Below are 26549 nucleotides of genomic sequence, written 5' to 3'. Positions count from 1 at the left end.
AATGCGTTCATATTTTGGGAGTTGAGAACCCAAGTTTTACAGCCGTATGTTTCACAGAGCTTACATGTATCTATTTCAATAGATAGATCAAAGATCAAAGATTGATATTGGACTTTCAACATTATTTTCAAATAATGTCATTCGAAGTGTTATTATGCGTATTCTAGAGAGTTTTCATTAAAAGCTTCGGATATTCATAATTGATTTTTTAAAAATAGTTCACAACTGTAATGTTTTTAATGTCTGGTTGTCAATAAAATAGAAAATGAATAAGATCAAGTACACAAAGAAATAGTTCTTCAAAATAGTAATTGGAAGTAACTGAAAAGTATTTCTCAAAATATTAATAGATGGCTAAGCGTGAATGCTCTAATAGGGCCTCTTGCAGTCAAAGCTTAAACTGATTCCAACCAGATAGTGGCTTAAAATTGAAATGATCCACATTATAACGAACGAGACTTGATATGGATTTAATACAGTTTGAATTTAGATTTAGTTCAAATTGAAACTGTGCAAATGACACTTATACTCAGTATATCTGAATTGAACGTTTTCATAAGCTCATGTATTCATGATCTGTTATCATCCGTGCCATTTATAATTCAGAACATGATGTAAACTAGAATACATATTGCTCAAGGAGCAATGACCTTCACACACCCTTCAACCGACCGTTGATCTTATGGTATCCATAGGCCTTTGTCAAGAGGAATTGTAATGGGTCATCAGGGTTAAGCTGGACTCACATGGTTATCATACAGGAGGGACAGTTCCGTTCAAGCATTATACAATCGTGTTTACGTGCTCCACATTGAAACTAGATAGCTTCTCATGACTTCCGATCAAGCAATGGGTGGAAGCGCCTAACTGTGACCTCACCTAAGTCCCTGGTCCCTCTTTCCCTTCCCCCCCTTTCACCGCCTCAGAAGCCCGTGAGCTTAGTAGACGCTGGCGCTTATATTTGCATAAATCGAGCCGGGACTTAACAGCCCTGCTCTCAACCTTATCGTTACCCGGAATAAATTTCGTTTCTAAAAGTGGATTAAACAGTTTGGGATAAGACAAGAGAGGAGGAAGTTCTGATGATGACAAAACTCATTCAGCTAGCAGGGATTTGTTGCCTTATCGCCTGATAAAGTTTTTTGATGCGCCATTAGGATCCTAGCCGAGTTTACTGAGAGGCCGGTAGCCTGACTTGGAGCAGAAGGCTAATACCTAATACCTAACAAAGTGGCGACATCTTTTAGAGATAAACTCTACCCAAGTGAGTTGTATGGTGATGGGCTTAACTGAGTTGAATTGGATCCAAAGAACAAGTATACTAGAGTTGTATCCTAGAGTAAGATTCACCCTAAAAAGTCAGCACCTGATTAATATTGGTTTGCTATCATTGTCTGCAATTTGACAAAACAGATAGCTCTTTGCTTTTAATACCCTCGCACCGTTGCCAAATTGTTTGAAGAATGTAGAAATATGATGAAACAAAAATATTTATTCTCGAATATAAAAATTCATTAATGGAGAATATATTTCCTTGAAGAATATAATATTGATCATTATCAACATGAATCAATGATAAATATTGGGATGTTTCACAGAGACAAGTTCTCTCAGAGACAAGTAGTGTTTTTGGGCGATATTAGTGTTATAGAGACAAAGTTTCATAGGAGCAAGTACTTCTACAAATGGCAGTCTCACAGGAACAAGTTCCCACAGAGACAAGCAGTTTGATAGAGACAAGTCTCCGTCCAAACTAGTAGCTCTATAAATGGCAGTGTCACAGAAGCAAGTTCTCACTCAGACAAGCAGTTTCATTGGAACAAGTACAGTCTCATAGAGATCGAGGGCTTGTTTCTCTTGCAACTGTAAACTATAGTCGGTGCATACTCAAGATTAGTAGTAGTTTCTTTTGTTTTATCGCTCAGATAAACGTTCTGCCTACAACTGTTTATATAGATATCGTTGTTCGTTTCTTATTTTTGGGTATATTCGTTGCATTGCGGCGTCTCGGGTTCCCATGACAACGGAGCGCTGTGAACGGAGCGGGAAGAGGTAGCAATAGATTTGAAAAGTTGTTTTTGAGTCACTGTGCGGAGTAGGCGGTTCTCAGTTGAAATATTTTATTGCAGCATGTGTTTTAATTTTATTTACCAACGGTACACACCAATTACAACAATCAAAAAGCACAAAAAAGAAGCATATAAAATAAGAATAATAATAATAATACTAATAAGCATAATTATAACCTAATAATAAGCATAATAACAAGCATAACAATAACAAGCTAAGTTAAAGAGGATTGGCTAGTGCCCCCCAAGTATACATATTACATAATGAAGCTAAATTTTAAAGCAAAGCAATGAAGGTAAAGCATTCAAAGTAGCCTATAGCCAAATAAAAGAGAAAAATAAATTAGGCAAACCTCAGCATTAGATCACTAACAAGTAATCACAAAGGGTATAACAAAAACATGCATAAAAAAACAAAAGGAGAAAGGATGATAAGACGAAAGATATATAAATATCAGCTAACAACAAAGAAGGAGCTAGAGTCCCCACCGCATGGCTGCCCTCCTGAAAGCTACCACGGACACATCAAAGAAATCAATTCCTGCCGCAGCAGCCTCACAACCAGATCGCAGCACCCTTGACAAACCACTATTGTATGCGTAAGCTGTTGTATGAAGACGTCGTCTGAAGATCGTCCTGGAGCGGGTCCCTCTTGGAGCACAGATATCAATGCCAGCCAACAATTCCGGGCAGTCCAATGCTCCATTCACCAATTTGTAAAGAAGCATCAAGTCGAAGAGTCTCCTCCTAGAAGCCAAAGGTAAAAGGCCAAAATGTCTCTCAATTTCCTCCACAGGCACATCAAAGTATGCAAACCCCATCCTGCAGCCAAGCATTCTCACAAAACGTCTCTGGACCTTCTGTAGCATATCAATCTGGTATTGGTGGTATGGGGACCATATGACAGAAGCATACTCCATAACAGGAAGGACCAGTGCCCTGAACAGAACCAGGAGACTATGAGGAGATCTGAAATCTCTAGAGGACCTGAAAATGAATCCAAGCAGTGACCTAGCCTTGGCTGTTATCCCACACACATGCTCCAAAGGACTAAGGGAGGGACTCATGGTAACCCCAAGGTCATTGAATTTAAACACTCTTATCAGAGGAGCACCCTGCAGGACATATTGAATATCAAGGATATTGGACCCACGTCTGAAAGACATCATCACACACTTAGCAGTGTTCAGTGCCATGCCATTATCCAAACACCATTTATCAATGTTCAAGAGTGAAGACTGCAGTGCATTGCGCCCTGTACCATGCGACACCACATCAAAAAGTTTCACATCATCAGCATACATTAAGAAATTGGAAGAGTTCACACTTACCAGCAGCTGTAGAAGCACACTTGTCATCCAGTTTTACAATAGTGGATTTTTTAGAGACCTTCTTTAGCCCATTGACATGGGACCAGAAAGATTTTATATTAGTCTGGACAGAATCCTCCACACCCATTATATAGGCATCATAACATCTTCTAGTCAGGTCCTTACATCTGTCCCTCAAGCAGCAGAAAGCTTCATAGAGGTGGATACTGCCATTGGCCTTGTAATTCCTGTGTGCAATCTTTTTAGCCACAATCAGTCTCTTTAGATCATTAGAGAACCATTTAGGGAAATTAGAGACATAAACCCTTCTCACTGGAGTAAACCTCATGATGGAAGATCTCAAATCACTGCAGAATTCACTGAACTTCTGCTCAACCACCATACCTTCCATGCAGCTTAAAAGCGGATATTCCTTACCCTGAAGAACCTGGAATATAGAGACCAAATCACTTTTCCGGGAGTCAGGAATGTGTTTAACATATCTTGGTTGAGACCCACCACTCAAGCAAAAACCTATATGAAGGGCAGGGTGATGCCTATCCTCAGGAACCAGTACTTCCAATGGCTTACTCACCAACAAGTCAGGAATAGAAGAGAAAACCAGGTCCAGAAGTACTCCCCTAGAATTCAACTCGTTGTTTGCCTGCTGGAGGTTGTGTGCAAGAGCCAAATCAGCAATAGATCTAGAAGTAGCAGCATGAAACAAGTTCAATCTGGACCAATCAACATTTGGCAGATTAAAATCACCAATCAGTAATACATAATCTGGGCTTCCAGCTTGCAATATGGCACAATCAATGGATTGGCATAAATCATCATAAACCTTAGCTGGCTGGTTAGGAGGAATATAGGCACAAACAAGCAAAAACTTACAAACTAACAGGGAACATAAAATAAACAGGCATTCACTTTTACAAGACAATACAACAATAGGGTAACTAGAAATACTATTATGTACAGCCACAAGGACTCCACCACCACTTAATTTAGCACTGGTAAGTTCTGATCTGTCACATCTATACATGCTGTAGCAGTCAAGACCAAGCTCACTATCACTAATATCAGAACTAAGATTAGTCTCTACAAAGGCAATCATATCATATGCCGTGACTGAAGCATTAAGAGACAAATCAGTTAATTTAGACCTCAACCCATTGACATTCTGAAAATAAATACTATAGTTCTTTGGTGTACCGTTGGAACTTATGCGTTTTTTTGCTTATTACTCACAATTTTTGGGACCCCACTGATATATTTGATTGTAAGCCCCTCCTCACCCCTGGACTTTCGATTGGCCAGTTCGGCATTTAAAGTTTTCAGATGGTTAACCTCAAATGGGGTTCTATCTCTAGATAGTCTAACTTTGGATAGCAATGGATCACACAACTCTGCATTGAATTTAGATATGACTGTTGAAGCATCAGCAGGATTACCCAATATCACCTTGAGTGGCCTAGTGTACCCCTGTTTCTTTTTCCCAACACGAAGAGATCTAGCACCCACAGGAGAAAAGGATGGAAGAAATGGAGAGAATAGTTTTGAGATAAAGTCCATGTCATGTTGTTTTCTCACTGCTACATCAGCACTAGGGGATTCTTCCAAATTGAAAACCATCACATTTGAAGATCTACGAGTACGTTCATGGAGTTCTGCTAAAGTCACCTCAAGGCTACCCGAGTCCAACCCAGAAGCATTCATGGACTGATTCTTAAGTACACCCAGCTCCTGTTCCAAGGCCTCAATACGTTTCTCTGACTCACAAATACGAGGCTCCAAACTGGACAGCAAATTATTCACAGAGGCTAGGTCTTCTTTAATGGTAGTAATATCACCAGGAACCGCTTCCATACTGTTTATTTTAGAGATTAGAGTGTCCATTTTCAATGACAGTTGTTGAATATTAGAAAGCACTAGATTGTGAGGATGTTCATCAATACCAAGACAGTCAACCCTGGAACAAAACCATTTATTCTTGGAATCCGCTGATAGTATACGGTATTCATTGTCTGGTACAGAAACACAAGTATGATGAAACCAACGTTCGCATTTACCAGAGCATAAGAGACCCTTTTCAGAACGCAGGACTTTTTTGAAGCATATACAGCACGTAGTACGATCCAAAAATGCCATTATTACATCTAGATGAAAAACACAATTAAGTTCAACAGTTAGGCAGCTGTGTTAATATCGAATAATATGTAGAAAAAAAAGTTCGGAAAGCAGTTAGTAGCAAGTTCATCGAAAGAACGCGAGAGGGAATAGTGACGCGTATACGATCGGATAGCGTTGCAAAATAAGTTGAACAGTATCTGTATCACCAACCATCCGTATCACCGCGAAACAGAGTCTTCCTACTCGAACATAGACGCAACAGAGTCCTCCTACTCGCACTTAAGCAAAGACACTCGAAAAAGCAGACTCATTCATTACTGCAACCGGTAAATTATCTACTGTCAAGTTGAAAACAAGGCGGTCAAAGTTCAATTCAACGTGACAAAACTAAAATTAGCTCATGAGTTGAGTACTGGCTACGAGTACGAAATAATGCTGCAGTGTAAATACACATGTCCAAATCACGTCGCTAACATTGCTAACAGCAGAGAACACTTTGGGAATTCACCACACACTACTCACAGTTCAAAAAAAGACATAATTACTGCCAAATAAATTGAAAAACCAACAGACGAAAAATCAAACAAACTGTCTTTGACAGTCAGGGCTGCCAACCCTGATGGAGATTTACTCAATCTATGGCAATGAGTAGAACATGTAGATAATAGTTTCAGTGATAGTTATATTATTTTATTGGGAGACTTCAATTGCAGAATTGGGAATAGCCAAATAATACCCGAGGAATTGATAGACCCAGATTGTAAGATTAAATATGAGCGTGAATCAGAGGATTTAGTTTTGACCAGAGAGGCAAAACAGTTTTGGAGCTTTGTATATATATATATATATAATATATATATATATATATATATATATATATATATATATATATAATATATATATATATAAACAAAATAAAACTTGTAGCACCCTTATTTATTAAAAAACTCAAAATAGTTGAACTATTACTAGTTTTTTATAAATAAAGGGTGCTACAAGTTTTATTTTGTTTTATTAATTTAAAAGCAGCCCATTTCAAGAAGTGTTTTATATATATATATATATATATATATATATACTATATTTATATTTATACTATTTATACTTATATATATTTATACTTATACTATATTTATACGCCTCACACAAGTATAATGAATCTTGTACTGAGTCACCAGTATTGAGTACCAAATGCATGTGTGGACGCTAAGTGAGTACCAGACTGATCGATTCACTACAAGATTCGATACAATCGTCTGAATCGCGGGAGGCATAAACACTCACTCAACCTTGATTCTTCTTATGACAGATTGTATAGTGATAAAAATTTTTATAAGCAGTGTAGCGGTTGCTAAACACTAAATCCAGATATCTTAGAACTATTACCTGTGAAGAAACAACATATAAAATCATACAGGTCGAGCAAAAATCCCGATGTAGATAATTTACGGGACTGCATCTTTAATAAGTTCCGAAGGATTAAGATAGGGTACTGGGACCAGATAGCGTTCGGAATATACTTTGAGAACAGAGTCTTGTCGGGCTTTATGCTCTATTGTAGGAAATTATATGATCTCCAGCTGCATCTGCTGTACAGTTGACGAATTCGCTCCTAAGTCGAGGTTGTTAACAGATAAAAGCTGATATATGAGCAGGTAAGGACAGAGAATAGGTAATCTCGATCTGACCCCACACACTACATCCACTTAAATCTGTTCCAATATCCAGCTTAATTCAATTATTTCAATGATCGTATTCAATCGGTTCTTGATAATGTAGAACGTATCAGACACAATAATTGACAGGCTTAAGAAATAATCGAACTCAGAAGGCAAATTGACAAAATTGGAATATAATATAATAAAACATATGGTTTGACAGTGCAGATATAAAGCTTGAATTACAGATTGAAAATAGTTTAACATTAACAAAAAGGATTAGAAATTTTCTTGTACTTGCATGGCACCATGCATGATTCAACAGAATTATATGATTGATAAATTTAACAGTTTGTGAAAAATGATGAAAATAAATTATAAAATATTTTTTAAAAATTTTGTTCGGTGTTGTGGATCTGGCAGTGGAGGATAGTTAATCAACTACAAGTTCTTATAAATTCTATATTGAATAAAATCTAAGATCTTAATGGTTATAAGTGCTTGTCAGCGTGGCCATTTATTTAACGAAGAAAAATTTTATGTTTTCTGCACTGTAATTTCTTTTGAAGCATAGATTGGGGCCCCAAATTTTAAAACTCATGTGAAATTCCTTGGCGGTCGTGGTTTTTCCTTTAGATCAAATTCGTTTGATTGGCGGCGGGTCCAGGCTTCGGTTTCAGCACGTGTGGAATTTTTAATTAACTATTCCCTTGACTAAATTAATTAGGGAATAATTAAACTTGAACGTCCCGAATTATCGATTGATGAAATAAATTTACAAATAATAAATAAATTAGCCTAAAATATTGGCTCACAAATAAAACATTAAAATCAAACAAAATTTCACAAATAGGTCTTTGGTAACTTTCAACAAGGTCTTACTGGTGAGGATTTCAAAAGGGAAGTGCCTGTCTTCTTCTAAGCCTTTTGGCTAGAACCTTTTCTCTGAGAATCTCTGTGTAATAAATTTGCATGAAAATTTGCCATTGGTAGAATGATTATGATGTAGGCATGACGTCAGTGGCAAGCAGTAAAATATAATTCCTTTAATTACTATAATAATCTAATTTGTATAATTCTTTAGACTGCTTAATTCTCTAGATAGAGTTCCTCTATACAGTGTACATGCACTAGCATATATGATAAGGCAGGTTTGTTGTCTGATAACAGATTAACATATGATGTTTTCAAACGATCACCCTTTTGGTGCTATTTCTATGACATATGATTGGCTTAGACTTGCCAAAGAGATTCATTAACCATGTGGTTCAGTTGAAACAATTATTAATAATTTAATATTTCTATACAATTCTTATTATGTTTGAAACTGTTATAATTAATTTCTGCTGCTCTTATCAGTAATACAATATTCATGCTATGACCTAGTTAGTTACAATAATACTTGACATTATAATATAATTTCGTGAATAATAAATAATTTCAACAATAATACATACATTTTATTTTTCCATTCCAAATTCTTGGTCCTTTATCAATAGTTCTTAATTTTAGAAATAATATTACAGCCTGCATGAAAACCTGGCATGATATTTTATAATATAATATTGAATCAGTCAGCTTTGTTTGAGCTGCTACAAAACATCTGATCAATAGTAATCAAAAGTGCAACCTCCAAAATTCATTGAGCAATTCATAAATGATTCGTACTCAATTTGCAAAATAATTATAATTCTATTAAATAATTTTCTGAAAAATGTGTAGTACAGAACGGTACTTTTATCTGATACTCAGTTGTTGATAAGGAAGCTTTATCGCTCGGTCGCTAACTATTCCTTTAGCAGATCTTTCATTCTATAAGGGTAGTTACAATTTTTTTTGGTTGATTCTCTCCTCTCATGAGGTTTATTTAAAAGTTTCATCACACAAAAGCCCCCAGGATATTTTAAATAGGTTATTGGGAGACGAGTCGAAACAATGACTATTTGAAAAATCTGATATTGTGATGAATACACCATTTCATCTCCTTACTTCTACAAAACTTCACACTTATCACTAAAAACAATATATTGTGCACTTTTGGCTATGAGAAAATAAATAATTGATTGTTCCTTTCATTGGATACAATCTAAATATAATAATTAATGAGGTCTCTTTGGATCCTTCATTAAAACAACTTCACAACTTCTATTCAAGGGTGGCTTATGAGCAGACCCACAACTATAACAAATACAACAAAAATTCAACATATTATCCTCTTAGGATTCTAGCGATATTCGCAAAAAATATAGATTTTCATTATTATTACAAGTTTCGACTCTTTGTCTGGGCTTTTACATATATTGGGGGAGAACATGATTTACTTCGGTGACTTAACAATTGTCTACCGCTTGATTCGAGCAATTCCTCTGTACGCTTGGTATGTTGTGTACTGTGGAGCTGTTTTTTTTACTCGCCTCACATATGTAGGGTGAATCTTGTACTGAATCAATGGTGTAGAGACTATAAATTTTGTAATGCGTGTGTGGACACTGAGTGAACACCAGACTGATTGATTCACTACAAGATTCAATACAATTGTCGGAATCGCGGGAGGCCTAAACGCTCGCTCACCCTTGATTCTTCTAATGACAAATTGTATAGTGATGAAATTTTTATAAGCAGTGTAGCGATCACTAAACACTGAATACGGATACCTTAAAATTATTACCTGTGAAGAATGAGCATACAAAATCATACAGGTCGAGCAAAAATCCCGATGTAGATAATTTACGGGACTGCGTCTCTAATAAGTTCTGAAGGATTAAAATACGGTATTTGGACCAAATATCGTTCAGAATATACTTCGAGAACAGAGTCTTGTCGGGTTTTAAGCTCTATTGTAGGAATTTATATGATCTATGGCTGCATCTGCTGTACAATTGATGTGTTCGCTCCTAAGTCGAGGTAGGTAACAGATAAAAGCTGATATATGAGCAGGTAAGGACAAAGAATAAATATCTCGATCTGACCCCACTCGCTACATCCACTTAGACCTGTTCCAATATCCAGCTTAATTCAATTATTCCAATGATCGTATTCGATCGGTTCTTGATGATATAGAACGTATCAGACACAATAATTGACAGGCTTAAGAAATAATCGAACTCAGAAAGCGAATTAACAAAACTGAAATATATTATAATAAAATATGTAATCATACAGTGCAGGTTCAGAATTTGATTTACAGGTTGATAATAATTTAGCATTAACAGAATAGTTAAAAATTTTCTTGTGCTTGCATGATACCATGCGTGATTCAACAGAATTTTACAATTGATAAAATTGAACAGTTTTGAAAAAATAGTGAAAAAATGAGTTATAAAATATTTTTAAAATTGCTCAGGGTCGTGGTTCTGGCAGCGGAGGATAGCTAATCAACTATAAGTTCGTATAAATTAATATTGAATAAATTCTAGGCTCTTAATAACTAAAAGCACTTGTCGGCGTGGCCAATAATTTAACGAAGAAAATTTTATATCTTTCTGCACTGAAATATTTCGAAGCGTAGATTGGGGCCCCGTTAAACTTATAACTCACGTGAAATTCCTTGGCGGTCGTGGTTTTCTTCTTTAGATCAAAATCGTTTGATCGGCGGCGGATCCAGGCTTCGGTTTCAGCACGTGGGGAATTTTTTAATTTAATATCTCCTTCACCAAATTAATTAAGGGATAATTTACTTTAAACTTTTAAATTTATCGATTGATGAAAAATAAATTTACAAATAACAAATAGATTGGCCTAAAATATCGGCTCACAAATAGAACATATAAAATCGAACAAGAATTTTTACGAATAGGTCTTGGTAACTATAAAGAGATCTGAACGGTGAGGATTTCAAAAGGGAAGTGCCGTCTCTTTCTCTAAGCTTCTTGGCTAGACCTTTCTTCTGAGAATCTCGATGTAATAATTTTGCATAAAAATTTGCCATTGGTAGAACGATTGTGACGTAGACGTGACGTCAGTGGCAGGCAAGAGAATATAATTCCTTTAATTACAATAATAATTCAATTCATGTAATTCTTAAAACTGCTTAATCTTCTAGACATAGTTCCTATCATACAATGTACATGTGCTAGCGTATATGATAAGGCAGGGTTGTTGTCTGATAGTAGATTAACATGTGTTGCTTTCAAGCGATCACCTTTTTGGTGCTATTTCTATGCACTATGATTGGCTTAGGCTTGCCAAAGAGATTTAATTACCATGTGGTTCAGTTGAATTAATCATTAATAAATTAATATTCTTATACAATTTTTATTAGGTTTGAGACTGTTATAATTAATTTCTGCCGTTTTATCAATAATATAATTTCATGCTATGACCTAGTTAGTTACAATAAGACCTGACATATAATATAATTTCTTAAATAATAAATAATTTCAACGATAATACATACATTTTATTTTTTTATTTGAAATTCTTGGTCCTTTATTGATAGTTTTATAATTTTTAGAGATGGTATTATATCTTGCGTGAAGCCAGCATGACATTTGACAATACTTTGAATCAGTCAGCTGCGTTCGAACTGTTTTAAAAACATCTGATCGGTAGTAAACAAAGTGTAACCTCAAAATCAGTGAGCAATTCATAAATAATTCGTGCTTTATTTGCAGAATAATTATAATTTTATTGAATAATTTTTCTAGGAAATATTCAGTACAGAATGGTACTCTTATCTAATATACAGTTACTGATAAGTAAGCTTTATCGCTCGGTCGCTAACTAATCCTTTAGCAAATTCTTTCATTTAAAAGGTAATCACAAATTTTCTCTCTTCTCATGAGGTCTATTTGAAAGATTCATCACAGTACAAACAGGGTTACACTTGATGTGATTTTTGATTTTTATCAATACTGATTACAAATACTGTATTTTCAAGATTATTTTCATTGATTTGAATTACATTTCATGATTTTTTGATATGACAATAATAAATTCCATATTCAAGAACAAGAATTTCGTTTTCTTTTGAGATTTTTAGAGATACATTTAACATGCACATTTTTCGTGCAATTTAACATAAATATTATATTTTTGGTTGCATTTTATTTATAATTTCACATTAAATAATAGATTATAATAGCCAATAATGATATTGCTACATTTTAATACAATTTGCTCTGTGATCTCGCACACATTGGCTGGTGTGACGAAAAAATTATCAAACAGGCTTTGGTTCTGAATTGATTTCTTTATCAATTACATATTTCGAGGTTATATTTATGCATTTATTCAAATAAATCTTGTTTATTTTCTTTCTTCCTATTCACTACTAATTCCATCTTATTTCTAATTTACAAATATTTTCTGTTGATTATACAATTTTTGTTTCTGTTTTTCAGTTGTGCGGATGGTACTAGGCGATTGTTTCTGTGATGACTGTAGCATGAGGCAGATGACTTGGTCAGGTTGGTAATTTTCAAAGTTGTTTTGTAGTTTTATTTTCTTGACTTAGAGTTGATAATAATTTCTTCATTTGATGTGGATTGATAATATTTCCTTATTAGCTGAGATGCGGCGAAGTTTAAATTATGTTGATTAGGCTGCAGTAGAAAGATGCCAGTATGCAAAGATATGATTTGATGGGTAGGCTGTGATTATGAAAGTTTGATAATTGATATAATCGACGAATGTAATTTCCAGTTAATTAAAAGATTACTATTTCCTCAAGCCCCCATCTTGATTTGATTTCGGTGTTATTCAAGGTCCAATTCCGATTTGCAACTATCCGTTTTACTAATTTTGGCTTTAAAACGAACGTGCCTGTGGTGTAAATCAATTCTTACAAACATGTTTCCTCTTTGTCGGCCGGTGACATGCAGTTTGATATTTTTAAACCTTACATGCTGGTGGTGTCTGTGGGTTTTTCCAAATAATATTTTTTTTTTCGGCATGCTGGTATACAGTCTGCTTGATTCTAACCGGACATGACTGTGGTGGTTGTAGGTCCTTCTTGATACTGTCTTCCTTTTTTCTTGCATGTTAGTAAAAGATTTGATGTAGGATTCCAGCCTTATATGACGGCGGTGTAGATAGATCCTTTTTGCCACTGTTTTTCTTTTCTGCATGGCGGGGAGAAGTTTTATATTCAATTTTAGCCTTACATGATGGCGGTGTAGATAAACTCTATTAATGCTTCTTCTTTCCCGTTGAACTGCTATTTTGTTTGTATGTTGTTTTGATTTACAGGATTTACTTTCAATTGTGATTTCAATTTGTTGTGGGTTTTTGTTTTTCTTCTATTGTTTAGTAGACGATCTTCATGAGTACTGGGTTTATCGGTTGCAGGTGCTGTCCTTGGTGGCTCACAGATATGGGCGGTCAGCGGTCCGGGCTGCTCTTCGACTCTGTGGGCAACGTCCTTGGACTCCTGGTGTCCTGCGCGGGATGGTACAGGCTGTCCCTCTACTTGATGGATGTCGTCCTCGGCTTGGCAGGTGATGTCGTCCAGCTCCTCTCGGCGTTCTGCGGGGTACGGTGCGACTTCAATCTTGACATTCTCTGTAGGTTGGTCCTCCATACATGTGTCACGTTCGCTTGCCTGTTTTATGACCTCCTCTTCGAATATGTTTGCTTTCGCATGCATGGGCTTGATCACTGGTCCAATATTGACTTCTGTTGCATGACACTTCTCCTCAATTTGCCGTCCTAACATCCTGCTTTCTTCCGCTGTTCCCTCCAACTTTTGATCCATTTTCTCCAAATCTTGTTCATTTACTTTCCGCATCTGTTGGATTTCTTTAATTCGTTCTTCATTTGCTTGTTTGGTTTCTTTAATCATATTGTTTAGTGTTTCATTTATTTGTTTGGTTTCTTTATCTATATTGTTTAATGCTTCCAGGAGGATGTTTATATCTTGCACGGAAAGGGTGGGTGTGTGGTCTTCAGTTGGCGGCAGAAATTCTGTGACGTGGGATGTGGGCGTCCGGACCTCTGGAATGGTGGTACATGGGCGTTTCTCCTGCGCGAACTCCTCCGTCCTTGAAGTCGCTGATGTGGGCTCCAGGATGTGGTGTGGACCTTCCATAATTTATTGGATGGTATAACGATGTAAGCACAGTGAAACAACTGCGAACATGTGAGGTTATGTGAATGATTACAAATGAATGATCAAATATTGAAATAGTGTAAAAAATTCGTTCAATGAAGAAATACAAAAGTGTGATTCAATAATATGTTCAGTGATGAAGTGAATCAAATTAGCAATATCATTAACATAAAACAGTAATAACACACAAGAAAAAATAATGGATATTCAATAATGCAGGTACGCCTAATATAATTTATTATTCTTATTATTATAAGTATTTCAATATTATAAGTTCCTGCTGTAATTATATTTAGGGCTAGTATTTCTCACAAAAAAATTTATAAAAAGCAGTGATGCTCTGCTTGAATTATTCCACAATATATCCGTGACTTAATTTGGCTTCCCCTCTTTATGCCTTAAATAGTTTTGAGAATGCAGTGAATGAATTTGATCCCCTTTTCTGTAAATTTTTTATAAACTGCTTTGATGTAGACCTAGTGCTCTTGAAATGATATAACCCTTTCTTATGGTATTTCTTATACCTATGACTTATAATATGAGCAATTTTTGAATGACAACAATAGTGAAATTCTGAGTTCGGTTCTTTCTTCAGAAAATTCATAAATTGATAAATCTCTTTTTGTTCAAAAATTGTGTATGGCACGTCTTGCTATTTTATATCTCAGTGAACAGTTGATATTAAATTCGAAGAAATTCACAATCATGAATTTTTCAAAAAATTTTACCGTTGTCAGCACTGTAGTATACTGAACAACTATATGATCCTCGTAGTCGATTATCCACCTCATCAATGCCTATCACTTTGGGCGCCAAATCATGTAAAGCGGTATTTTAAATGCCCCACGTTGGGCGCCAAATCATGTAAAGCGGAATTTTACACGCCTCACACACGTATAATGAATCTTGTACTGAGTCACCAGTATTGAGGTTATAAATTTTGAAAAATGTGTGCATGGACGCTAAGTGAGTACCAGACTGATCGATTCACTACAAGATTCGATACAATCGTCTGAATCGCGGGAGGCATAAACACTCGCTCACCCTTGATTCTTCTCATGACAGATTGTATAGTGATAAAAATTTTTATAAGCAGTGTAGCGGTTGCTAAACACTAAATCCAGATATCTTAGAACTATTACCTGTGATGAAACAACATATAAAATCATACAGGTCGAGCGAAAATCCCGATGTAGATAATTTACGGGACTGCGTCTCTAATAAGTTCTGAAGGATTAAGATAGGGTACTGGACCAGATAGCGTTCGGAATATACTTTGAGAACAGAGTCTTGTCGGGCTTTATGCTCTATTGTAGGAAATTATATGATCTCCAGCTGCATCTGCTGTACAGTTGACGAATTCGCTCCTAAGTCGAGGTTGTTAACAGATAAAAGCTGATATATGAGCAGGTAAGGACAGAGAATAGGTAATCTCGATCTGACCCCACACACTACATCCACTTAAATCTGTTCCAATATCCAGCTTAATTCAATTATTTCAATGATCGTATTCAATCGGTTCTTGATAATGTAGAACGTATCAGACACAATAATTGACAGGCTTAAGAAATAATCGAACTCAGAAGGCAAATTGACAAAATTGGAATATAATATAATAAAACATATGGTTTGACAGTGCAGATATAAAGCTTGAATTACAGATTGAAAATAGTTTAACATTAACAAAAAGGATTAGAAATTTTCTTGTACTTGCATGACACCATGCATGATTCAACAGAATTTTATGATTGATAAATTTAACAGTTTGTGAAAAATGATGAAAATAAATTATAAAATATTTTTTAAAAATTTTGTTCGGTGTCGTGGATCTGGCAGTGGAGGATAGTTAATCAACTACAAGTTCTTATAAATTCTATATTGAATAAAATCTAAGATCTTAATGGTTATAAGCGCTTGTCGGCGTGGCCATTAATTTAACGAAGAAAAATTTTTGTTTTCTGCACTGTAATTTCTTTCGAAGCGTAGATTGGGGCCCCAAATTTTAAAACTCATGTGAAATTCCTTGGTGGTCGTGGTTTTTCCTTTAGATCAAATCCGTTTGATTGGCGGCGGGTCCAGGCTTCGGTTTCAGCACGTGTGGAATTTTTAATTAACTATTTCCTTGACTAAATTAATTAGGGAATAATTAAACTTGAACGTCTCGAATTATCAATTGATGAAATAAATTTACAAATAATAAATAAATTAGCCTAAAATATTGGCTCACAAATAAAACATATAAAATCAAACAAAATTTCACAAATAGGTCTTTGGTAACTTTCAACAAGGTCTTACTGGTGAGGATTTCAAAAGGGAAGTGCCTGTCTTCTTCTAAGCCTTTTGGCTAGAACCTTTTCTCTGAGAATCTCTGTGTAATAAATTTGCATGAAAATTTGCCATTGGTAGAATGATTATGATGTAGGCATGACGTCAGTGGCAAGCAGTAAAATATAATTCCTTTAATTACAATAATAATCTAATTTGTATAATTCTTTAGACTGCTTAATTCTCTAGATAGAGTTCCTCTATACAGTGTACATGCACTAGCATATGATAAGGCAGGTTTGTTGTCTGATAACAGATTAACATATGATGTTTTCAAACGATCACCCTTTTGGTGCTATTTCTATGACATATGATTGGCTTAGACAATACAATACAATACAATATTCATGCTATGACCTAGTTAGTTACAATAATACTTGACATTATAATGTTATTTTGTGAATAATGAATAATTTCAACAATAATACATACATTTTATTTTTCTATTCGAAATTCGTGGTCCTTTATCAATAGTTCTTAATTTCAGAAATAATATTACAGCTTGCATGAAAACCTGGCATGATATTTTATAATATAATATGGTGGTTTGTACACATTGAATATACTCAGTCCTCCGTATGCTATGCCTATGGCATGACTATTTCCATTCAAATCACTACAATGAGAAGCAATATTCGATGTAACAAATGTGGCAATTCATGCTTATCATGATTTGAACTGTTAACAAGTGTATAGCCAGGAATCTTCAGCTTGTTATTCATATTCGCTGCTACATGTGTTTCTTGAATCAGTATAATGTCAATTTTGAGATCTTTACTCATTTTTCCACAAATTTCTCCTTTAGCTCTTGTCATGCCCTCAATATTAAGTTGTGCTATTCTAAGTGAGTAACTATCTGGATTGCCCTGAAAAGGACTTTGGCCTATGTAGCCGGGAGACATTACTGGAATGTGTCCGGCTTGCAAAAAAATGAGCTTCAAAATCCACTCAATATCTAATGTAGTAATTGTACAATGTACAATTAAAATTAAAAACAGTACTTTGAAACACAAGGCAGAAACGTTGAAAAACATCAATACCTACTTCCCATCTCCATATAACATTTTAAGGTTAGAAAATATTCTTAGACTTGTCTTTAAAATTTCTTCATGAAAAATTCACTTACAAAAAAACTTTTTGTTTTTAAGCCTTTAAAAATAGTTGACATCAAATAATATAAGGCATAAAACTCATCCAAAAAAGGAATTGAAAATAAAATTATGTTAAAACTAGGACTTTGAAAATTTTCATCTCCATTGGTGAGGAGATACCAATATGTTGAGAGATATGATCTTGTAATATTGAATGGGAGAACTATGAGTGATGAGTTGGGAGAGTTCACTTTCTCGAGGGGCTCGGGGGCTTCGGTAATAGACTTATGTTGTGTGTCAAGAAGCCTGTTGAAAGAGGTTAATTATTTCAAGGTGAAACCAGAAATATTCTCCGACCACTTTCCGATCGAAGTAGAAGTATGTATAAGTGGGTTGCATGAAAATGAGAATTACTCGTTACCGCTATCAACATATGGCTGGGCTGGGAATATGGAGATGCAGTATAAAGAACGAATTAGAAATAAGCTAGGTGGATCGAATATGGGTGATATAAGTGATGTAGAACACACAACGCAAATAATACTTTATATAATCAAGGAGAAAATGAATAGGCAGCATGTGAGTGGAAGAAAGTATGATAAATTTAGACAGGTATGACATATGGTATGATTGGGAGTGCGAAAGAGCGCGTGTGCGATGTTTTAAAATGTTAAATTTATTTAGAAGAAATAATTCAGAAGTTGCCAGACGGACCTATTTGGGAGTATAATATAATTATAAGGCTTTGTGTAAGGATAAAATGAAACATTATTATCAGAATGCAGCTATCATATTAGCCAATGTAAGAGACTCCAAGAATGTTTGGGAGACGGTAGGCTGGTTTAAGAAGTCGAAAAGGTTATCAAGTAGTTCTTCAACCCCGGAACAGTGGAGTAGATTTTTTGAGCGACAGTCTACCTCGGAGATAAGGAGAGATATTGGGGTGCATGTGGGGCCTATTAATAGGATTGAGATTCTCGATGCAGTGATAAATATGAGTGAGTTGAAAGAAGCATTTCAGAGGGGAAAGGATGGAAAAGCCCCTGGGACAGATGGGATTCCGATAGAATTCTTCAAGAAAGCTCCAGATGAATTGCTCAATACCGTATTATCATTGTTCAATCAATCATTTCAGAGCACAGACATACCCGTGGATGAATGCAGAGCTAAAAAGAGAAATTGATAAGAAAAATAGATGTAGGCAGCAACCAGAAAATACTAATCATAGGCGTGACTATAACATACAAAGAAATATCCTACTGAACAAAATCAGATTTAAAAAACAGGCTTATTACTCTGCTGAACTTGAAAAGAATATGACTAACAGCAAAAAACAGTGGGCAATAATCAAAGACTTAACAGGCGAGAAAAAATTAATAAATAATCTATAACACTAAGCAATGAAGCAGGGTCCCTGATAACATGTGATAATGAAGTAGCCAGAATGTTTAACAATAACTTTTGTACAATAGCTGATGATCTGAGAGAACAAATAGCAAACGATAATAGACAAATAAATGATTCGTTCAAGAAGTTCGAGAAAAATTTCCAATGCAATAGAATAAGAAATTCAATTTTTTCTACCCAACAACTAAAGAGGAGATCTTGAATATTTTATCAAAACTACAAAATAATAAATCACCTGGATATGACAATATAACAACATCCCTAATTAAATCTATTTCACACCTCATTATTGATGTTTTAATATTCATATATAACCTAAGTTTGAGGACAGGAAAATTTCCTGCAGAGTTTAAGAAAGCAGTAGTTATTCCTCTGTATAAAAAAATGCAGGCTACAAATTATAGACCGATTTTGCTGTTATCAATTTTCTCTAAAATACTTGAGAAAATTGTCAAGAACCGAGTTACTAGTTTTCTTGAGCAGCACAACTTTTTCAGTGAAAACCAATATGGTTTTCAGAGCAATCTTAATACGGGTTCAGCAATCATGGAACTAATGTCAGGGGTTTATGATAGTATCAATGAATGTATTCCATGTGGTACCTTGTTCGTCGATGTCATGAAAGCCTAAGATATGGTTGATCATGAGATTCTATTAGATAAAATGTACCTGGCAGGAATAAGAGGCATTGCATACGAGTGGTTCAAATCATATCTCACCGGAAGACTTCAGCAAACTAAAGTTAATAACGGTGTTGTTAGTGCATTCAGAGAACTGAAAATTGGTATACCACAGGGATCAGTATTATCCGGTCTACTTTTCTTAATATATGTGAATAGCTTATGTAATGAGGGTTTCAAGGGTAGCTTGGTTGCTTTTACTGACGACACTGCACTTCTTTATGAAACAAAATCATTTGCAGAACTGCAAGAAAACATGCAGAACGACATAAATGCGCTTAGATAGTGGTTTACTCGCAATATGATGGTGATGAGCCCAAAAACAAAATATATCATATTCAGACCACGGAAAGATGTGCAATTCCCTTCGTCACTCAAATATCATAAAATCGAATGTTCCTTGGCTGCTGATTGCGATTGCCCACCCCAAGAGCAGGTTAAGTGCATCAAGTACCTTGGAGTTTGGGTGGATAGTAGGACCAGTTGGAGAGAACACATATGTTAAATAAAAAAGAAATTATTGAAATATATTCGAATATTTTATCTTCTCAGAACTGTGAGCAATTCGGAATTGATGAGAAAGATCTACTTCGCTCACATAATTCCAATGGCTTGGAAATTTGGGGGGGAGCATATAAGGCTGCTTTACATCCATTAATTATTCTACAAAAATTCTACAATTATTTTACAAAAATCATTTATGAGAATAATTTCTTACAAAACGAGATATGATCACTCTGCACCAATTTTCAAAGAGCTCAAAATACTGCCTATCAGGAACTTATATATTTATAAAGCCCTAAAGCTGTTTTTTGATAGGAGTGGTGAAATGCAGCTGATTGATATGCGCAGGGTTGGGAGGAATCAACAAAATGTGCAAGTCCGTAAGCCCAACCTTAAAATTTTCAAAAAATTCTTCAATTTTCTAGCACCAAAGTTTTCTAATAGACTTCCTGTAGACATAAAAAGGTGTAGGCAGAAGACAACTTTCTGCAGATTATTACATAGCCATCTGATACATGAAGATGTTTCCGGTTATTATGAAAATATTGTTTAAACTGCAGGCCTGCACTTTATTTACCACTTTTTTACAACTGGTGAGCGCAACATTTTTCTTCTCTTTTTTAGTTTGTAATGTTATTGTTTATAGTGTAATATTGTTGACTTACTTGACTTAGTTCCTGTCGCTCCTTGAGGAGCATAGGGCTTCCGAGAATGTCCTCCATCCAACTCTGTCGCGTGGTAACGCCTTCACCTCCAACCACGTTTTGCCGGCTTTCCCAATTTCTGTCTGGATGGTACGCTTCCACGTGATTTTTGGGCGTCCTCTTGCACGGTGTCCTTGAGGATTCCAGTCCAATGCGTCTTTTTCAATGGCACCTTCTTCCTTGCGCAACGTGTGCCCAATCCATCTCCATTTCCTTCTTTTTATCTGCATTTGGATTGGATCCTGACAGGTAGACTCCCATAGTGCTTCGTTGCTGATAACCTCTGGCCATCTGATGCCCATTATGCGACGCAAACATCTATTTACAAATACTTGTAACATTTTAGAGGTCACTGTAGTCACCTTCCAGGTTTCACATCCATATAAGAGGACTGATTTTACATTGCTATTAAAGAGTCGAATCTTTGTGGCTTTGGATATATTTTTATTTGCCCAAATTGGCCTCAATTGTATAAAAGCTCCGTTTGCTTTCTTGATTCGACTCTTTACATCTTGATCAGCTCCTCCTTCTACAGTGACCATACTACCCAAGTATAAAAAGGACTCTACCAGCTCGATATTGGAGTCGCCCATTTTCAAAGGCATGTCTGTTCTTGCATTTACTCTCATTTCCTTTGTCTTTCTAGCATTTATCTGCAAGCCGGCCTTTATTGCCTCATTTGAAATATTTCTCAGCTTTTCTTGCATGTCAGTAAAGCGTTGTGCCAGTAGACATATATCATCAGCAAAAAGTAATATGTTAGTATTTTTAAAATGTTAAACTGATACTGAAGTTCTTTTTCCTTTTTTTCTTGTCTTTTTAGTTTTTTTTCTACTCTTTCTTAATTTGCTTTGTAAACTGTAAAACTTTTATTTATTTTAAGTAGTTTTTTCTGCCCAAACAGGTTTTTGTAACCTTTGGGATTATTTTCCGTGTATATTTGATTTTTTGGTAATGTTCTTCAGGGTATGATTGTGTTTTTTTAGTTATATGGTAATTGTTTCAGTGACTATGTATATGTTCAATTTCATGCTCTGTATATATTGTAAAAATGGAAAATAAATTGATTTGATTTGATTTGCTTTAGTGAAACGGTAATTTTTCCAATATTTAAGAAAGGAGATGTATCAAATGTGGAAAATAATAGAGGGATTTCTTTTGCTAATTCCTTCGCTAAATGGTTTGCTGGGGTACTGCTTGGAAGGCTAGAAAAATGGGTGAATGTGAATAATATATTATGCGCATATCAGGCAGGCTTTAGAAAGGGATATTCTATGGTCGACAACATTTTCAAACTAGTTAGTATAATTAATATGAAAATAAGGGATAGAGGAAAAAGGTTGCATTGTTTTTTTTGTCGATTTGAAAGCCGCCTATGATAAATTAGACTAACGCTAATTCATAAACTGTACGCAATAGGGCTGTCAGACCAGTTTGTCAAATTATTTCTAGTTTGTACACGGACACAACGGCTAGTATTTTGTGTAAGGATAGAATGTCACAGTTTTTCAAGACTACCTGTGGATTAAAACAGGGTTGTTTGCTATCACCATTGCTCTTTTCACTGCTTATTAATGATTTGTGTGACAGTTTGAAGGAAGGAATCTGGTTAGATGAGTTGAATGTAAAAGTGCTTATGTATTCAGATGATTTAGTTCTATTAGCTTCCTCGCCAAAGGCATTGCAGAGAATGATTGATGATATCCATGGGTATTGTGAGAAGTGGGCTTTAGTGATAAATAGAGATAAATCTAAAACAGTTGTGTTTAGGAAGGGGGGACGTGTAGCGGAGCATGAGAAGTGGTATCTAGATGGTGAAGAGGTAGAAGTGGTAAACCGTTATAAATATTTAGGCGTTATATTAACATCCAGATTATCCTTCGCCGAGCATGTCAAAGAACGAACTTCTCTTGCTAAGTTTGGAATAAATGGAGTATGGAAAGATTTTATTGTTCGAAATGACATTGATATGAATGTGAAGTGGAGGGTGTATGGGGCGGTGATGAGAACAGTAGCAACATATGGAGTACAGATTTTGGGTTATAGAGCTACGACATGCTAGAGACTTTGCAACGATTTTCTGCTAAAAAACTTTTAATGCTGCCACAGACAACACCTAATTATGTTCTGCACCTGGAACTTGATGTTGAGCATACGTTCCTGTTCGTTTTGAAACTACATGTGGAGTATGTGTTCAGAGTTATGAGACTACCCAGGGGAAGACTGCCTAGAGAGTTGGCAGAAAAAGTATTGAGAAAGAAGAGTTTTTGGTGTAGAGAGTGGATGAGATGGGACGAGGGATTGGAAGGTAACCTAGTGAGATGTTTGATAAATAGGACTGAATGGAGGAATGATTTCAGATCCATGTGCGAAGAAATAAAAGAGAAAATGAGAGTTGAATGGGTAAGGAGAGCTAATCAAGCAGAGTTTCATTTGCTGTATAAACAGTTAGAACAGCGGAGTGATGTTAAATCTTATCTAAACTCGGGCTATGATAGAAAAAAAGATGAGTTTGATTTCTAAAGCCAGAGGTTCACTCTTCTATCTCAATTTCGCGCAAGGAAGAGAGGGGGGACAGTGGTTATGATCCTTGTGCAATTTGGCAGAGAAAGAGGATATGCTGCACTTTATGGGGGTTTGTCCGATATTGGCGGGTGTCCGAGGAACATGGCTTGGGAAATGTAGACTTTCCGAGGTTGAGGTTATCGAATGGTTGAACAGGAAGAGTTGGGATGGATTGACAGCATTTCTGATAGCGGCTTTGAATTTGAGAAAGTATTTGATATTGGAATTCAATTATTAGGCTATGACCGACTCCTGGCAGACAACTTCAAATGTTATGCCAGTCACCAACCTAATAATATCAAATATAATTCAGTTTATTATGTAATAAACTCTATTGTTGTATTGTATTGTTTACTATAATTTTGTTAATAAAGGTTGTTTTACTACTACTACTACTACTACAGTCTCGTAGAGACAAGTCGGCGAATGTAGGAAGAAGTTAGGCGTGTTGCCTACATCTGAACTTTAAGGCATTCCATTATTTGCTCTAGTAAATTGAATGTCTGCTGTTTTTTAGTCATATAGGTATATGATTATGATTAAAGGTTTATCATATAAGATATGATTATGATTAAAGGTTTATCACATAAGATAGGGATGGGTTGGTAACCTATTAGAATTAGATAGAAGATAGATAGAATTATGAAGATAACTTAAATAAATGAATTGAGTTCTATGTAAATGTAATGTATTTATACCAAACTCCAAGATAACTATTCCAATATATATATAATAAGTATATATTAGACATTCAACCCGAAAGAATGATCAATAGGAATTTGAAATGGAATATATAAAAGCAAAATGGCCTACCACTGACCTATTCATCACCGCTTCTTGAAAACCACATGGCCAAAACGGTTTTTTAAATTTGGTAAAAATGGTCAGTTGATGCCTTTGATGTGTGCTAACGTATGTTTCTTAAATTATACCAAAAATACGTCCGAAATAAGCGTATTTCGAATTCCTAGTCAAAGGTTGAAATATGATTTTTTTTTTCAGTTGAGTGTCTGTGATGTAGAAATACATCTAGACTCCAGACTGTAATGTAGTCTAATGTAGGCTTGACTGTACTATAGTCTACTGTAATGAAGTCATTGGAACCAAATCCAATTATTTTGCAAGTTCGCACTTGATCAATAAATAAGTAAATAAATAATAATTAAGTAAGTAAAGTGAGTAAATAATTGAAACATTTTTATAACATATATCAACTACCGATCACTATCCCATATTAGTTCAACTTAGCTCTGGAGCAACCAACGATCTTGGGCATAGTCACGGGAGAGATCCACCAACTTACAGGGTTACTGATTGGAATGCCGTTGGCGCTGCCTTGTTGTCGACTGATTGGGGCTGTGTAACTGATGTAAGGAATGATGTTGATTACTCAACAATTAGCGTTGTCCAGTCAGCCATAGAAGGCAATACACGGACCAAATCAGTAACAGCTAAAAACAGGAGAATAAAACCTTGGATAACTCAGAGCCTTGTTGATTCTATTAGATTCCGAGACAGACTAAGCAAAAGAGTATCAAGGCAACCTTTCAATATTTAATTGCGTCAGCAATACCGCACTTATAGGAACATTTTACATTCAACAATCAGAAATGCAAAAACAAACCACTTTAAGGAAAAAATCAATAGTGCAGGAGGGAATCCTAAAAAGTTTTGGTCAATGGTAAATGAGTTGGCATGCAGGCCGGGTGTGGATGGGGGATTGCCCTTGGCACAGTTTCACGGGGATGGAGTGCCATCAGAGTCGGACATCAAGCGAATTAGTAATTCATTCAATGATTTCTTTTCAAATGTTGGAGCTTGTTTGGCGGGTGCGATTCCGGAGCGTGGTCCACTATTGGTGAGTGATGTACATCATTCTGCTGATGTGACTTTTGAGTTGCAACCTGTGACACGACTTGATATTTTTAATATAGTCAAGAATATGCGGGGAGGCTCTACTCCGGGTCAGGATGGCATCCATAAAAAATTTATAAAAGAACACATAAATGCTGATATCGAGCCTCTCTCCCACATTATTAATGAAAGTATCCAAACAGGCAAATCCCCAAATGCATTCAAAATTGCCAAGGTCATACCCATTTTTAAATCCAGCTCTAAATCTTCAATCAAAAATTTTCGGCCCATTTCCATGTCGAGTGTACTTCCCAAAATTCTTGAAAAGATTGTTAAAATTCAATTACAGTCTTATTTAGAATCAAATAATTTGTTAGTTCCCAATCAGTATGGCTTCAGATTAAACAAGAATACATCAAATGCTCTGTTCGATATCACCAATGAAATAGTGCAAAAGGTGGGTGAAAGTAATAATGTACTTATGACCTTCATTGATATTGCCAAGGCATTTGATGCTGTGAACCGACCAAAACTATTGCAGAAATTGGAATGCTGTGGGGTCAGAGGTGTGACACTGTTTCAAAGCTATCTACATGAACGGAGACAGACCACCTGTATTAATAATATTTCTAGTGATATGTATAATGTAGATTACTGTGTTATTCAGGGAAGCACACTAGGCCCTTTGCTTTTTCTGGTCTACATCAATAACCTCAGTAGAGTTCCCCTAGATAGCAAGATATTTCTCTTTGCAGACGACACTGCAGTTGTATCATTTGGGACTACCTGGGAAGATGCTTTCAGAAAGGCTACCAAGGCTATCTTTAGTGTCAGGGAGTGGCTCGATCAGAACAGATTTACTCTGAATGTTGACAAAACTAAGTATTTGCCTATTTATTTCAAATCAAACACTAGCCCAGTTCAGGAGATCCTCAGGTTCCACTCATGTAATGACTATCAGTCCACTACGTGTGACTGTGGGGTATTGCAGCGAGTGGAGCAGTACAGGTACCTTGGCGTTCTGATTGACCACAAATTAAGCTGGGCTCCACAAGCTATTTCACTGAAGCAGCGAGTGTGCAAAATGATATATGCCTTCAGACAGCTAAGAGAGGTCCTCCCTTTACATCAACTGCGGGTGGCGTACTACGCATATATCCAGTCAGTTATTATGTATGGTATCATAGCTTGGGGTGGAGCC

The 26549-nt window shown here is 35.7% G+C and overlaps 2 protein-coding genes across 2 annotated transcripts; one reads left to right on the top strand and one right to left on the bottom strand.

The window, feature by feature from the left end:
* Window positions 1–2545: 2545 nt before the first annotated feature.
* On the bottom strand, window positions 2546–3373 carry LOC120352038. The gene has a single exon (XM_039431456.1). The coding sequence runs from the start codon at window positions 3371–3373 to the stop codon at window positions 2546–2548; it is 828 nt and encodes a 275-aa protein (XP_039287390.1).
* Window positions 3374–12568: 9195 nt separating this feature from the next.
* LOC120351928 lies at window positions 12569–14216 on the top strand. The gene is made up of 3 exons (XM_039430840.1): window positions 12569–12578; window positions 13459–13642; window positions 14012–14216. Exons 2-3 carry the CDS (start codon window positions 13484–13486, stop codon window positions 14153–14155), a joined length of 303 nt encoding a protein of 100 aa, XP_039286774.1. The 5' UTR covers window positions 12569–12578; window positions 13459–13483; the 3' UTR covers window positions 14156–14216.
* Window positions 14217–26549: the final 12333 nt, after the last annotated feature.

Source organism: Nilaparvata lugens, chromosome 6 (assembly GCF_014356525.2).
Source record: "Nilaparvata lugens isolate BPH chromosome 6, ASM1435652v1, whole genome shotgun sequence".
Classification (NCBI taxonomy): domain Eukaryota; kingdom Metazoa; phylum Arthropoda; class Insecta; order Hemiptera; family Delphacidae; genus Nilaparvata; species Nilaparvata lugens.
Note: the sequence above shows the minus strand (reverse complement) of the source record. Positions and strands in the feature narration are given on the sequence as shown.

Coding starts and splice junctions, on each gene's coding strand:
- LOC120352038 (XM_039431456.1), bottom strand. CDS start 3,373: ATGTATGCTGATGATGTGAAACTTTTTGATGTGGTGTCGCATGGTACA.
- LOC120351928 (XM_039430840.1), top strand. CDS start 13,484: ATGGGCGGTCAGCGGTCCGGGCTGCTCTTCGACTCTGTGGGCAACGTC. Junction 13,643..14,011: donor TCCTCTCGGCGTTCTGCGGG/GTACGGTGCGAC, acceptor TAATGCTTCCAG/GAGGATGTTTATATCTTGCA.